Source organism: Narcine bancroftii, chromosome 2 (genome assembly GCF_036971445.1).
Source record: "Narcine bancroftii isolate sNarBan1 chromosome 2, sNarBan1.hap1, whole genome shotgun sequence".
Lineage (NCBI taxonomy): Eukaryota > Metazoa > Chordata > Chondrichthyes > Torpediniformes > Narcinidae > Narcine > Narcine bancroftii.
Window position 1 is genome coordinate 246,356,910 of NC_091470.1, and position 14,375 is coordinate 246,371,284.

General features: G+C 38.0%; 1 protein-coding gene across 23 annotated transcripts in view; it reads right to left on the reverse strand.

The window, feature by feature from the left end:
- LOC138755198 (CLIP-associating protein 2-like) overlaps positions 1 to 12,395 on the reverse strand; it is a 378,019-nt gene extending 365,624 nt beyond the window's left edge. For 22 of the 23 annotated variants that reach the window (XM_069920727.1, XM_069920718.1, XM_069920728.1 and 19 more), the window contains exon 1: positions 11,862 to 12,395. In XM_069920727.1, the coding sequence (XP_069776828.1) occupies positions 11,862 to 12,062 (201 nt within the window). In that variant the 5' untranslated portion in view covers positions 12,063 to 12,395. The remainder of the gene's footprint in view (positions 1 to 11,861) is intronic. The other variant, XM_069920722.1, reaches the window with a different exon arrangement.
- Between the last annotated feature and the right edge of the window lie 1,980 nt (positions 12,396 to 14,375).

The following is a 14,375-nucleotide window of genomic DNA, read 5'->3' on the forward strand; positions in this document are numbered from 1 at the left end:
TGCAATATCAAAAAAAATTCAAACATTCTTCAGGTATTTTGCTGTTCTCTCAAGTTAAGCATTCATGACTATTTCACCAGGCGAAGAAATGCAAGCATTACAAATGGCTTCACGGTCACAGGAGTCAATAAAAAGTATAGTGAAATAGTCGCCACCTCTCAAATTAATCAAGGATAGATTGTGCTCCATTTCACATCCTTTTTGTTGCACCAACAACTACTTTAGGATGATTCAAGTCAAATCAACAGTTAAGACTCATAATTCCATTTGAAGTGGCACAATAAATTATTAACTGACAGTTACTGCATTAAAAATATCATGTATGTGACAGGAGGTTTTTGTAAAACTCATGTTAGCCAATCTTAGTGCGCTCATAGGCCAAAATGATTTGAAAATAGTATACAATACACAAGTATCTCCAATTCAACCATAACTTTCTGAAGCTAGTGATGAAGAACAAAACTGGAATTGAGTAAGGGTCATACAAACACATAAATCAGGAACAGGAATAGTCTCATGATCATGATCATGATCCTCAGAAAAATTGTACCTTTTCTTTTAAATAAGCAACAATGACCATAAGTTCTAGATTCTCATTCCAGAAAAACATTCTCTTGACATCTACCCTGTCAAAATCCCCCAGAATCTTGTATGTCACAATTAAATACTGTATCATCTCACTCTTCTAAACTCCAGCATATACAAGCTTAACCTGTCCAATCTTTCCTCACAAATTAACAAGTCCATTCAAGATATCAAGTAAACCTTCTCTGAACTGTAACCAATGTTTTATTTTTAAATAATCTAAATAATGTACAGTTTTCTATTTTAGATCTCACCAATATCCTTTAGAACTGAACATAGGCTCTATTTTGCAAGACAATTCTTCAATTATGAAACAATTAGTCAAAAAAACAGAAGAGATGTATGTTGTTCATGCTCTCCAGGAATTTTACAGCTCAAGTCACAAGTGAATAATATCTCCAGATTACATTATGGTGGGCTACAAATCATACTGTACACCAAAATTATGTGAATACAAACATTATCTTTTTTGCAATGAGCTCATCATTAGTTATCATTAAAAATTTCAACACTGCACACTTGATACAACTGAAAAACAAGATGGTGAAAACAAAGCAAATTTAAGACTAGTCAATTTGACAATGCAGCACAGGAACAGGTTCCTTGGCCAATGTTTGTGCTAAACATGATGGCAAAGTTAAACTAAAATTGCTATTGGTGACTGAGGCTTTAAAATATTGGATATTTCTGCTGTAATGTTAGTTGTTATAGAGTGCTAGTGATACCCCTGACCACAAGAGGGAGTCAGAGATGAACACGGCACCATACGCGGTTCGATACAAAAAAATCAAGCAGAAACTCAACCAGATGACATCACAAGGGGTCATAAAGTGAAGGCACATTCCATGTTCAAGTGGAGAATGTGTGAATTCAATGGCCAGTGTCAAGAAGAACATGGACCCAAAATACTTGAATGCCAATATAAAGGAGGAACATTATCGGAATCCAACAAGGGTTTAAATTATAAGCGAGATGGCTGGTGCAAAGCTTTTTACTAAATTGGATGCATTCCAGGGCTTCTGGCAATTAAAGCTGCATGAAGATAGCACAAAATACTGTACATTCAGTACACTGATTGGCCGATGCTCCTGTCTGAGAATGCCTTTTGGAATTTCCTCAGCTCCTGAAGTGTTCCACAGGTCAATAGAGTACATCATAGAAGGTATAAATGAGAACACATGTACATGGATGGCATGATCATATGGGGATTCACACAGGAACAAAACAACGAAAGGATAATTGTGAGAAACACAGCTCACTGATTAAATGATTTTGCAGAGTCAATAGGTGAAGTGATATAACCTTTTTATTCAAAGTTCTTGCAAGAGCAGGTGTCCTCCAGAAAGGTGCACACAGTGATACTCAACAACCTTTTTTATACATTTCTTTGTGTTAATAACCACTCCTCTGTTAAATTGGTTAGTTAACTGAGTAATTGCTATCTTAGTTTAACCTATCAAAAGCTGTTCCTCTCATCTGAAAGCCTAAGCTTGTTTACTTCTCCCACTACCCTTATTTCACTACCTCCTACCCTTATTTATTCTCATCCTCATTTAGTATGATGCTTTGTCACATGTTCCCATTCTTTCACAATTTTTAAAAAATCAAGTTGGCCTTGTCTGCAATCTCTTTGCAGGAACTGACCTGCCTTTGTATTCTAGCCGACATCTCCCACCCCTTCTCTCCCACATCTCGCATCTGCTTTTTCTGGGCAGCCATTATTAACACTGCTCATTACATTCTGCAGAAACAGCACTTTGGCTACTTTTCACATTATCAAAGTACGACAACGCATCCAGAAGAATGGATTAAAGCTAAACAGAACAAAATGTCAGCTTGATGTAAAGAAAAATCACCTTTCTGGGAGATGAGCTATCAGGGGCAGGTGGGGAGCCAGATAAGAGCAAAGTGAAACCAATTCTAGAGATGCACAGACCCACCGACAAAAAAGGCACATTGAGAGTGCTGGTAATTATCAACTTCATTGGTAAATTCATTCTAAACTGGTCTTCAAAAACAATGTACCTGAGGAAGTTGTTACATGACAAATGTGAATTCAAGAGGACAGCCAACCATGAGGAAGAATTGGGATGACTGAAGACCATTCTGACTACAGAACTGGTGCTTTAAACATTCCTTGACCCATCCAGAAGGACGAAAATATCTACAGATGCCTCGAAAGATGGAATAGGTGTCGTACTACTTCAGGCTGTGGGAGAAGATTGGAGTCAGTTGCATATGCATCAAGGACAATGACCACATCTGAATGTGGATATGTGCATATAGAGAAAGAGTGTTTAGGTCTGGTCTACAGACTCAAGAAACTCCACAGTTATGTATGCGTATGGTCTCCCAACATTCACAGCAGATACAGACCACAAGCCATTCATAGTCATAACCAAGAAAAATCTCAGTGAGATGTTGCCACGAATCCAAAAATGATGATGATTCAATTGGTGTGAACACCGGGGAAACTTTTTGTGTTGGCTGATGTGTTGTCCTGGGCAATGTCACAGAGTGAAGCACACAATGAGAGTTCCACAGAGACAGATTACGAATCTCCACATGAATCTGATCACGGAATCTCTTCCTGTATCTGACATAAAATCCAAGCAGATAGCAGCTGAAACAGAAAAGGACACACTTCTATTGAAGATCATAAAGAATCTGAATGAAGGATGGCCTAGAGTTGAATGTCAGCCATACTACAACATCAGAGCTGAGCTGACTGTTGTCAATGGGTTTCTACTCAGGCAGGGCAGAATCATTATTCCTCAATCACTGTGACAAGAGCTGCTGAAAAGGGGGCATGAGGGGCACCTTGGAATGGAAAAATGCAAGAGGAAGGCCAAAGCTGCTGTTTATTGGCCAGAGATAAATGCTGACATTGACATTTGTACCAGTGGCCCTAAGCCTCTTGCTGACTTGTCAGTTTGCTTTTCATCTCCTTTGCAGATGCTTTTGTTTACGTTTGACATCTCCGTTCTTGTTTGGGTCTGCAGATTAGTGAAGTGTTGTGCATTATCTTTCTAATCAGGAGTTCAGCGGATGGCATTCCATGTTCAAGTGGTGAAGCTCAGTAACTCAGAACTAAATAAGGATCTGAACCACTATCTTGTGCTTTCCTGAGCAGATGTTTAATTCTGTGAACTCCTTTCTCTGCTTTACTGTTTAACTGGGGATGCAGAGGATGCAGTTTGGGGTTGCAAACTGTGGTGGAGGAGTCACGTGATGGTGTAGTGGCCGGTCGGGAAAACCAGCCCTCTCCAGGAAAATAGGAAAAAAAAGGATAGGAAAAAGAAAAGCATAACAGAAATAGAGTACAAGAAATAGAAGATAAAGATACAGAGAAGAGAAAGAAGATGGCTTCCAAGAAGGAGAAAGTAAGAACAGCTGGAAAAAAAAGTAAAAAAGTCACCGGAAAAGAAGAAGGCCTTACATGCAGGAAGGAACAGGACGCTGCGGTGACGAGGAGCACCCGACCCTCGCGGTCAGTACCTGCCCTACAGAGTCGCGACCCACCAGCCGGTACACTACAAAAATGGCTCGGAGCCAAACAAAAGTGCGCAATCAGAGGAGAAAGAGGACACCAGCGGGAGGGGGGCTCAGCAGAGGAGCAGGCTGTCACAGACCAAGCAGCTGAGAGACGCCAGACACCAGGGCTCTCAGCTGGAGGATAAGGAAGAAAGCAGAAGAGGGTGCGACAAAACAGACGTGGAAGAGAGACGAAAGGAAGATCAGCAAGACCTCCAATGTCAAGAAACACAATAGATGAGCAGCCCAAGAGGGGAGGAACAGGAACAAGAGGCCCAGCAAGAAGAGGCCCAACAAAGAGATACAAGCAGCTCATCAGGAAAAAAAGAGACACAGACACAAAGAGAGGACACAAACACAGATACAGACATAGAAGTAAAATGTAAAACTGATGAACAGAATATAGATAAAGTCTTTTTTGAAGAACAAATGAGATCAGTAAAAAAATGGTTATCACTAGAGTTTAATGCAATTAAAAGGAAAATGAAAAGAACAGAAGATAAAATGCAAAGGTTAGAACTGGTCATGACAGAAATAGGGAAAAGAGTAGAGAGTGTGGAAGAGTGGGAAACGGCTGTAGAAATGGAAGTGAATTACTTAAAAGAAAAATTGTAAGAAAGTGACAAAAAAAATTAAAGAGACACAAGAGTTGTTATCTCAGAAAATTGATATGTTGGAAAATTATAGTCGGCAAAACAACATAAAAATAGTGGGTCTGACGGAGGGTGAAAAAGGCACAGACATGAAGGAATTTATAAAAGGATGGATCCTGAAGGTCCTGGGAACGACAGAAATGGAGGAAGAAATGGAAATAGAAAGGGCACACAAAGCATTAGCTCCGAAACCACAGGCACATCAAAAACCAAGATCCACCTTAGAAGAATTTTTGAGATATACAAGAGAAAATATACTGGAACGGGCAAGGAATAAAATTAGAGAAGATAATAAACCACTGGAATACAAGGATCAAAAAATATTTTTTTTATCCAGACATAAGTTTTGAACTCTTAAAGAGAAGGAAGGAATTTAATACAGCGAAATCAACTTTATGGAAAAAAGGTTACAAATTCATATCATGACATCCAACTGTGCTTAAAATATTTATACCCAGGGAGCAAAACAGACTTTTCTCGGATCCAGAGAAAGCGCAAGAATTCACAGAACGTTTGCAGGACAGGAGAAGAGATGTAATGAGAATGAAAAACGGCAATAAAGTATATATAAAGATGTAAAAACAATGTATATGTAAAGAACTAAAGAGGAAAAAGAGAAGGGAAGGAAGGGAGTAAGGGGGAAAAAAGGGAGAGCTTTGTTATAGGTGTTAAAAAAAAAGTGTTTTCTGGACAGGGCTGGGTGGAGGGGGAATAACCGTCACTGCAAAATTAATTGACGCTACGAACAAGATCGCAACCCAAATGAAAAGGGGAGTTGTGGTTGCCATGCAAGGAGCACGGGGCAATTCAGAGAGAAGGGGGGGACTTTTGGGGTTAAGCTATTAGTGGATGTGGCAACTGCTGGGGTACTTTACGTCTTAAATGTGTTGTCGTACATTAAGTGTAATAAGAGAAAACAAAGAGAGATGAAAATGGGGAAAAGGGGGATGGAGGTGGCGAAGAGGTGGAAAAGAGGTGTATGCAAGATATCAGATGGCCACGCTGAACTATATGACTATAAACATTAATGGAATACATAACCAAATTAAAAGGAAGATGCTACTAAATTTATTGAAGAAGGAAAAAAATAGATATAGCATTTGTGCAGGAAAAGCATCTAACTGAAGTGGAACATAACAAATTAAAGAGAGACTAGGTAGACCACGTAACGGCAGCATCCTATAATTCAAAAGCTAGAGGTGTAGCCATACTAGTTAACAAAAATGTACCAATCAAAATAGAGGAGGAAATAATAGATCTGGCAGGGAGGTATATAATGATAAAGTGTCAGATATACTCAGAACTTTGGAATTTGCTCAATTTATACACACCTAATGAGGAGGATCAAAAGTTTATGCATGATATTTTTTTTGAAGATTGCAGACACACAAGAAAATATATTGAGAGAAGTGGATTTTAACCTTAATTTGGACCCAATGTTAGATAAAACTGGACAAAAGACAAGTAAAAAGAATAAAATAGCCAAATTTATGGTTAAAATCAATGCAGGAAATGAAACTTATGGAAATATGGAGGAGGCAACTCATATTATTTGAGTAGGCACAAAACTTACTAAAGGATTGATGTTTTTGTTGTCAGCCCATATTCAAGGGAGAGTCAGGAAAACTGAATATAAAGCTATATATTCAGATCATTCACCCCTATATTGAGCAATAGAACTGGAGGACATCCCACCAGGAACATATAGATGGAGATTAAACTCCATGCTACTTAAAAGACAGGAATTTAGGGAGTTTATTGAATGCCAAATTAAAACATATTTTGAAATAAACACAGGATCAGTGAAAGACAAATTTATATTGTGGAACGCAATAAAAGCCTTCATTGGAGGGCAGATAATAAGTAATGTAACTAAGTTGAAAAAGGATTACAATAGGGAAATAGAGCAGTTGGAAAGGGAGATAGTAGGTACAGAAAATGAATTAGTATAAAGGGATGATATAACGAAAAGAATAGAATTGGTGGACAAAAAAATTAAAAACAAAACATTACAAAGGTACAAGGTGGAGAAGAACATAATGCAAACAAAGCAAAAGCATTACAAACTGGGAGGAAAAAAAATACAAAATATTAGCCTGGCAACTTAAAGCAGAACAAGCTAAAAGAATGATACTGGCATCAAGGAAAAAGGATAGGAGAGATTAATGAAAATTTTAAGAAATTTTATGAACAATTGTATCAAACTGAGAACGAGGAGAAAGATGATGAAATAGAGGAATTTTTAGCTAAAATTGAACTGACAAAATTGCAAGAAGAGGAACAAAACAAACTAATAAAACCATTTAAAATAGAGGAAGTACACAATACAATAAAAAAGCTGCCGAACAATAAAACACCAGGATAGGATGGATTTCAAAAAGAATTTTATAAAACATTTAAAGAGTTAATAATTCCTCCTCTCCTGGAAGTAATGAACCAGATAGAAGAAACACAAAACATGCCAGATTCAAGTAAGACAGCAATAATACAGTAATACCAAAGACGGGGAAGGATCCACTAACAACAGCATCATATAGACCAATATCTCTACTTAATTCAGACTATAAGATAATAGCAAAATTATTAGCAAACAGATTGGCCGATTGTGTACCTAAAATAGTAAAACAAGATCAAACTGGATTTATTAAAAGACCAACAGCGGACAATGTCTGCAAACTTATTAATCTATTCACGCAGTTCAAGGAAATAAGAAACCAACAGTGGCTGTTGCTCTAGACGCAGAAAAAGCCTTTGACAGAGTAGAGTGGAATTACTTATTTAAAGTATAACAGAAATTCAAACTACCAGAAAAATATATAAATTGGATTAAAGCATTGTATAATGGACCATTGGCAAAGGTAACAGTAACTGGATATGTATCGAGTCACTTTAAATTAAGTAGGTCAACTAGACAGGGATGTCCACTATCCCCCTCATTGTTCGCCTTAGCAATAGAACCATTGGCAGAACTGATAAGAATATAAACTGAAATAAAAGGGATAAAAATGAAGGAGAAGAAGTATAAAATCAGCTTATTTGCAGATGACATCATAGTATATCTAAAAGAACCAGAGGTATCAGTAAAAGAATTACATAAGAGATTGAAGGAATATGGAGAAATATCGGGGTAAAAGATCAATGCAAATAAAAGTGAAGTGATGCCAATGAGTAACGCAGACTATACAGAATTTAAAAAAGAATCACCATTCAAATGGCAAGCTCAAACAATCCGATACCTAGGGATCAGGTTAGATAATAACTTTAGCCACTTGTACAAACTAAATCATCAGCCACTAATAAAGAAATTACAGGAAGACTTAGAACAATGGAAAGAATTACCACTAACGTTGATAGGGAGGGTAAACTGCATTAAAATGAATGTCTTCCCAAGGATACAATACTTATTTCAAATATTACCAATTCCCTTAACAGAAAAATTCTTTAAGGAACTAAAGAGAATAAGGAAATTCTTGTGGAAAGGGAGGAATCCAAAGGTAGCATTAGATAAATTAACAGAAGTATAATCAAGGTAGTTTACAGTTACCAAATTTTAGAAATTATTATAGAGCCGCACAATTGAGGTATTTATCAGATTTTTACCAGACAAGGGAAAAACCAGACTGGACTAAGATAGAACTAGATAAAATAAGGGAAAAGGTACCAGAAAATATACTTTATAAGTAGGATGAAAAGCTGGTGCAATATAAAAACTCACCAGTACTGCATCATTTACTTAATACATGGAAGAAGATCCACTTAGAAAGGAAAAACACGAATTACCAAATACCAAAATTACTATTCATGTAAAATCCGCCAATCCCTTTTACAATAGACAACCTTTCCTTTAGAGAATGGGAGAGAAAAGGAATCAAAAGAATAGAAAACTGTTTTTTGGGAAATAATTTATTAACATTTGAACAGTTGAAACAGTTGAAAGTACAAATATGGTACAATATTTGCATATCATCAATTGAAAGCTTATTTAAAGGATAAATTGGGAAACAGCTTGAAATTACCTGAAGGAAGTAGCTTTGAATACGTGATTACAGACACAATGATAATCAAAGGATTTATAACTAACGTACATAGAAGTGGGAAAAGAATCTAAATATAAAGATAAAAAATGAAGTATGGGAAAAGTTATGTTCTGAAACTATGAAGAATACAATAAACACAAGGTTATGCATGATACAGTATAATTGGTTACACAGGGTATATATAACTCCTCAAAAATTAAAAAAAAGGATTCAATATTATCAGATAGATGTTTACGCTTTAAGAAGGAAATGGGAACAACATTACATGCAACTTGGGCATGTACAAAAGTAAATACGTTTTTGGAAGAATTAAATCAGATACTAAATAAAATTACAAAAAATAACATACTGAAATTACCAGAGATAATTCTTTTAAGTTACATAAGAAGTAGAGAATTAGGCCTCAAATTGGATAAAGTACAAAAAAACCTCATTATGATAGCCTTAGCGATAGCAAAAAAATGTATAATGTCAACTTGGAAAATGGAGGAGAGCATGAGTATACAGCAATGGTACATGGAAATGAATAAATGTATTCCATTGTAAAAAATAACATATAATTTAAAAAATAAAGTCACAATGTTTGAACAAATTTGGGAACCATACATGGAACATATCAGAGAGAGCTTGCCTACGACCTCCATCCCCCAAAATGAGAATGAAAATGAAAGAAAAAATGACTAGATTAAGTGTGTAATAAATGGAGGACACATTTTTCTTTGTGTGAAAATATTGATTTATGGTTTTATTGTATATGTTGAATATTTATGGGTATTGGAGGGGGGTGGGTAGAGGAGAGGGAGGGAATGGGGGGAAAAAGGGAAGAAAAGATGACTGTGTAAATTTAATGATACATTTGTACATATTTTGGTTGATATAGTTCACCGTGTGAAAAATAACAAAAACTATATTAAAAAAATAATGATACTAAAGAAAAAAAAATTTCAAGCTGTGATTTCTGTCTGAAACATCATGCAAAGTGGTCAAAGGTATCCATGATCATAACAAAGTGGAACCATGGCAGAAAGTTGGGACAGATCTGTTCCACTGAGATGGAAAGAATTACTTCTGGTTACTGAAATGATGCTGCTTCCTAACATGTCTGCTGCTTGTGTGATCAAAAATATATTGATCTTTGCAAAACATGGAATTCCTCAAATTGTCTGGAGTGACAATGGACCATGCTAAAGTTGGAGCGAATTCTAGAACTCTGCAGAAGAGTATGATTTTTGATATTTGACTGAGGGTGCAGAGGACTTGAAGTCACACAGTGAAGCAGAGAGACTACACAGAGTTTAACACGTGCTCAAGAAAGCACAATATAGTGGCTCAGATCCTTATTTAGCTCCGTTAAGTTACTGAGCTTCACCACTTGAACATGGAATATCATCCACTGAACTCATGATGACACAGATTGCGCACAACACTATCCTACACTGCAGACCCAAACAAGAACAGACATGTCAAACAGAAACAAAAGCGGCTGCAAAAGAAACAAAAAGCAAACTATGGCAAGTCAGCTAGAAGCTTATGGACACTGGTACAGCATGACATAGTGAGGCTCAGAGATCCAACATCTGGGACAAGGCCACTGTTGTAGAGGAAGTCAATCCAAGAACAGAGGATGGTCAAATACTGAAAAGGCATTGAAAATGCAAGTGACACTACAAGAACAGACAAATGCAGAATATCCAGCCTGCACAGCAACAGAGGAAACACCTCTAGTGCTAGGCAGTAGTGGACCAGCAAAGCCAACACATCCACTTGGTTTGAAAAGATCCACAGGCGTTATCAAAGCACCTGACAGGCCAAATCTCTAAAAGAAAAAGAACTGCACACTTCAAGATTGTGCTGCTGACATTTTGTTTATGTAGGTGTTTAACTTTAAATTGTAATAATGTTCCAAGATTGAACATCTTAAGGAAAAGGGAAGTGGTGAGAGTGCTCGTGACACTTTAACTACTAGGAGTCAGAGATGAATGCAACACCTTGGTTTAGATACAAAAAAAAGGCTGCACCACCAGGTCGGGAGTTGTTCATAAAACATTGTTAACATTAAAAAAAAACTAACGTTTCTTTATTACTTCAAAGAAACATAACAATGTTTTAATATTTTCAAAATTAAATTTGTCAACAAACATAATTGATTTCTGTAAAACCCAAAACAGAATTCCAAGGCAAGCTTTAAGATCCTCAGCTGGATTCTACATCTCAAGTTTAGCTGATCACGGTTCTAAATTTGATCTCCAAGGTATCATTTTCCATCAACACTTTCGGCACCTCAATGATACGATTGGCCATGCACCAAATTTCAAATCATATTGTACTATCTATTTTGATCGGCAACGAACGTTGACTCCATCAAGGAAAACAATCTTTCAAGGGTCCACAAACTAACATTTTCTAGCGATGGAAATGAAAAGAACCTTCGTTATAATTTGAAAGACGTTGCAGCCATACGATAACCGGTCACAATTTGGGTCGACTGCGTTGGGAAGGTGATAAATTCTCCAACAATAACACTGCAGGGCAAAAATATTTGTTGTTTCCTGACCAAAAAAAAAACAATAATATCGGAGACGATAGAAGACATGAGTTCCTACTCTGAAAAACTCGATTAGCCCAGATATAGCGTTTTGAAAAGGCAAAGAAAATCTTGGACTATTTGCACAAGTCGAAAGATAATGAAATAAAAATTAATAAAAATAATCCCACCTCATTAAACCAGATCTCTAACTATAATAATTTGATTAAACACTGAACTTTTAAACTGTTCATGCACCCAAATGAATCTGGTTTACTCCCAACGTTCTTGACGAGTTTTCAGGGTCTTACTTGTGTTTTCAACTTCCACAAATTTCACATCTTGTCTAAATACAGTCTTGCAGGCAACTATTCCCACAAACACAACTCCCAGAAGAGGTTACACCCAGCGCAACACAACACAAAAAAAGACGTGGTTCACAACAACTTACTTCTTAAGGGAGGGGGGTGGGGGGATAACTACTGGGAATGGGAGATGTGGACCCTTGACGGCTCCATCTCTTCTTACCCTGAAGTTGCTCGAGTTTACCCAGCCCGTGAGCTCATCCACGATGCTGTCCAGCGTCCGTTTGTGATCGTGATCCACGTCGCTCGACCTCCTTGGGTCCCTCAGGTAATCAATTAATTCCTGGCCGACCTGCAGCCGCCGACTGACATCCTTCTGCGCCACCTGCTCCGAGAAGTATTCCAAGCCATACTCGGTCTCCATGCCTGCCAGAGTGAATCAAGCGGGACAGAGACTGACAGAAGTTGCACCACCTGCCTCTACTTCGAGACGCACTTTAAAGAGAAGGGCGGACGGGCTTGCGTGCGTTTCTCCACCAGGCCTGGACTCAGGCCACACTTTGCAATCCTCCCGTTCCTTCCAGTTTACCCACAGCAGCACCTCCTTATCTATGGCTGCTCCAGTTCCCTTTTTACTGTTTCCTCCCTTCGACTCCGTAATTCGCCCTCAAAACAGATTATAAATAAACCACAGATCACGTCGCTCCAGTCAATGACAAGCCCCACCCCCCCTTCTCCGCAACCATCAACGTTGGCAGCGCGCATGCGCGCAGCTGGACTTCATGTGCGCGTCCTCATGGTGACAATGAAAAATAAAGTGGAAAGTGAGCTTTTCCTCTGGTACAACAAATTTAAAAAAAATACTTTTCATTATGTTATTCACTGATATTTAATTTGCTAGTGATCAATGATTTTAATGTGGAACCAACATCAGAAAGAAAACGATCCACTTCTGCAGACGCTGTCAGGGACCGGGCAATAGTTGGCGCATGCGCTCATCTCGCCACAAGTTTGCGGCCCGAGACGTGAAACTGGACACAGGAAGGAAATTTCGGAGAGGGTTCTTTGCTCAAGCTAAAGCTGTGCACAGCTCAACATTTCGACTGGAATACACCCCACGAGGCTCCTGGTCGGTTCTTCCACCCGCACTCTTCCCTGCAACCACAGAGATGGTTGCAATCTCTCATTGCAGGGACGCCTTCTGGATGAAGTCGAATTTGACTTGCCCTTCTTCCAGTCTGGTGTACTAAATTCCGTTTATTTTATGTCCTCTATCAGATCCAGATTGGGTAGAAGGGGGGACGATTTATAGAAAACCCGTGTTTTCATGACCCATGACCCTGAATTTCAGTTTCTCTCTCACTTCAATATTCACCTTGATCTTTCTGCCTATGACCTTCTGCACTGCCGCCGAATGCAACTTGAGAGGCAAAATCTTACATTGCAACCGCCCTGGGGCAACCTGAAAGACTAAATTTTGAATTATTCTACTTGAAGTATGTTACAGGTTATATTATATTTTATATTATATATAAACAGCTTTAAAAAGAGATAGATTGTGGGGGGTTCAGTGTCGGTCACTTCACAAACAGATACTTACATTTCACATCTCATTTAAAATGCAAGAGCTTTGCTGAAGCTTGGCATTCAGGCACTAATGGGTTTGCGAAAGACAATGGAACTGCTTTGGAAGGATTTTCAGAACAAGTTACAAATGGAACAATGTACAGGCAGAGGCTGATAAGATCTTTGAAGGATTGGGTTTGGAACCTTGCAGGGGGTTCTGGTTTCTTCTCACAGAGAGAGGTCAGTTCTACAGTAGCAGTTGAGGCTACAACGTGGCAGCCCCCATTTTGAAGATAGGCTGTGAATTCTGAGTTCAGCCTGTTGAAAACCCTTGTAGTCCTTGCAAGAGAAAATGGCTGGCTAGAGTGTTTCTCCCACAATAAGGGAAACAAGAGGTACTCTGATGACCTGGAAGAAATAGGATATCAATTGGAAAACCCATGATGGGGCAAGTTTCTTTGGCAAGACACTGAAGTGACTGATTGGAGGAAATCAGTTTGTGTGCGTCCAACAGGCAAAAGATCTCTCTCTGAACCAACAAGAACCTTCCTTAGTGGTAACCATTTATCGTTAAGCACCAGAACCTGGTGAAAATTCATAAATGTTAAATTATGTGCAGAGTTTAAGAATTGCCTAATACCGGTGAACTTGGGGAAGTGAGTAACTGGACTATTAAAGCAAAGAACTTTCTTGAACATATACACATTACATACACGTGCACTTAGAATTAGAAGGGGGTTAAGTTAGGTTAGTTAATATTGATAAGTTAAAGTGTGATTCTGTTTTCATATTTAAAAATAATTAAAAACAACTTTTGTCTAAGTAACCAATTGTCTTGGTGAATTTCTATTGCTGCTGGGTTTTGAGGTCTTCTGGGCTTATAACAAATAACACACTCTTTCACCTTGTATGAAAATGTTTATTTTTTAACCTGGCATGATTTTGGGCCAATTTTTCCTTTTGCACTTTTCATGTAGTCTAGGTTGCTGGGCATGTCGCACAACCTTACCATGAATATGATTAACACACAAAGATTAATCTAATCTCAATAATCTTCTTAGGTGCCTTCAGTCTTCATTTGTTGAGTTCTACATTAGAGAACCCAGTGACATGAAAGACAAAATAAAAACAGAAAATATTTGAAATTCTGAGCAGACCAAGCTGTGTCTGT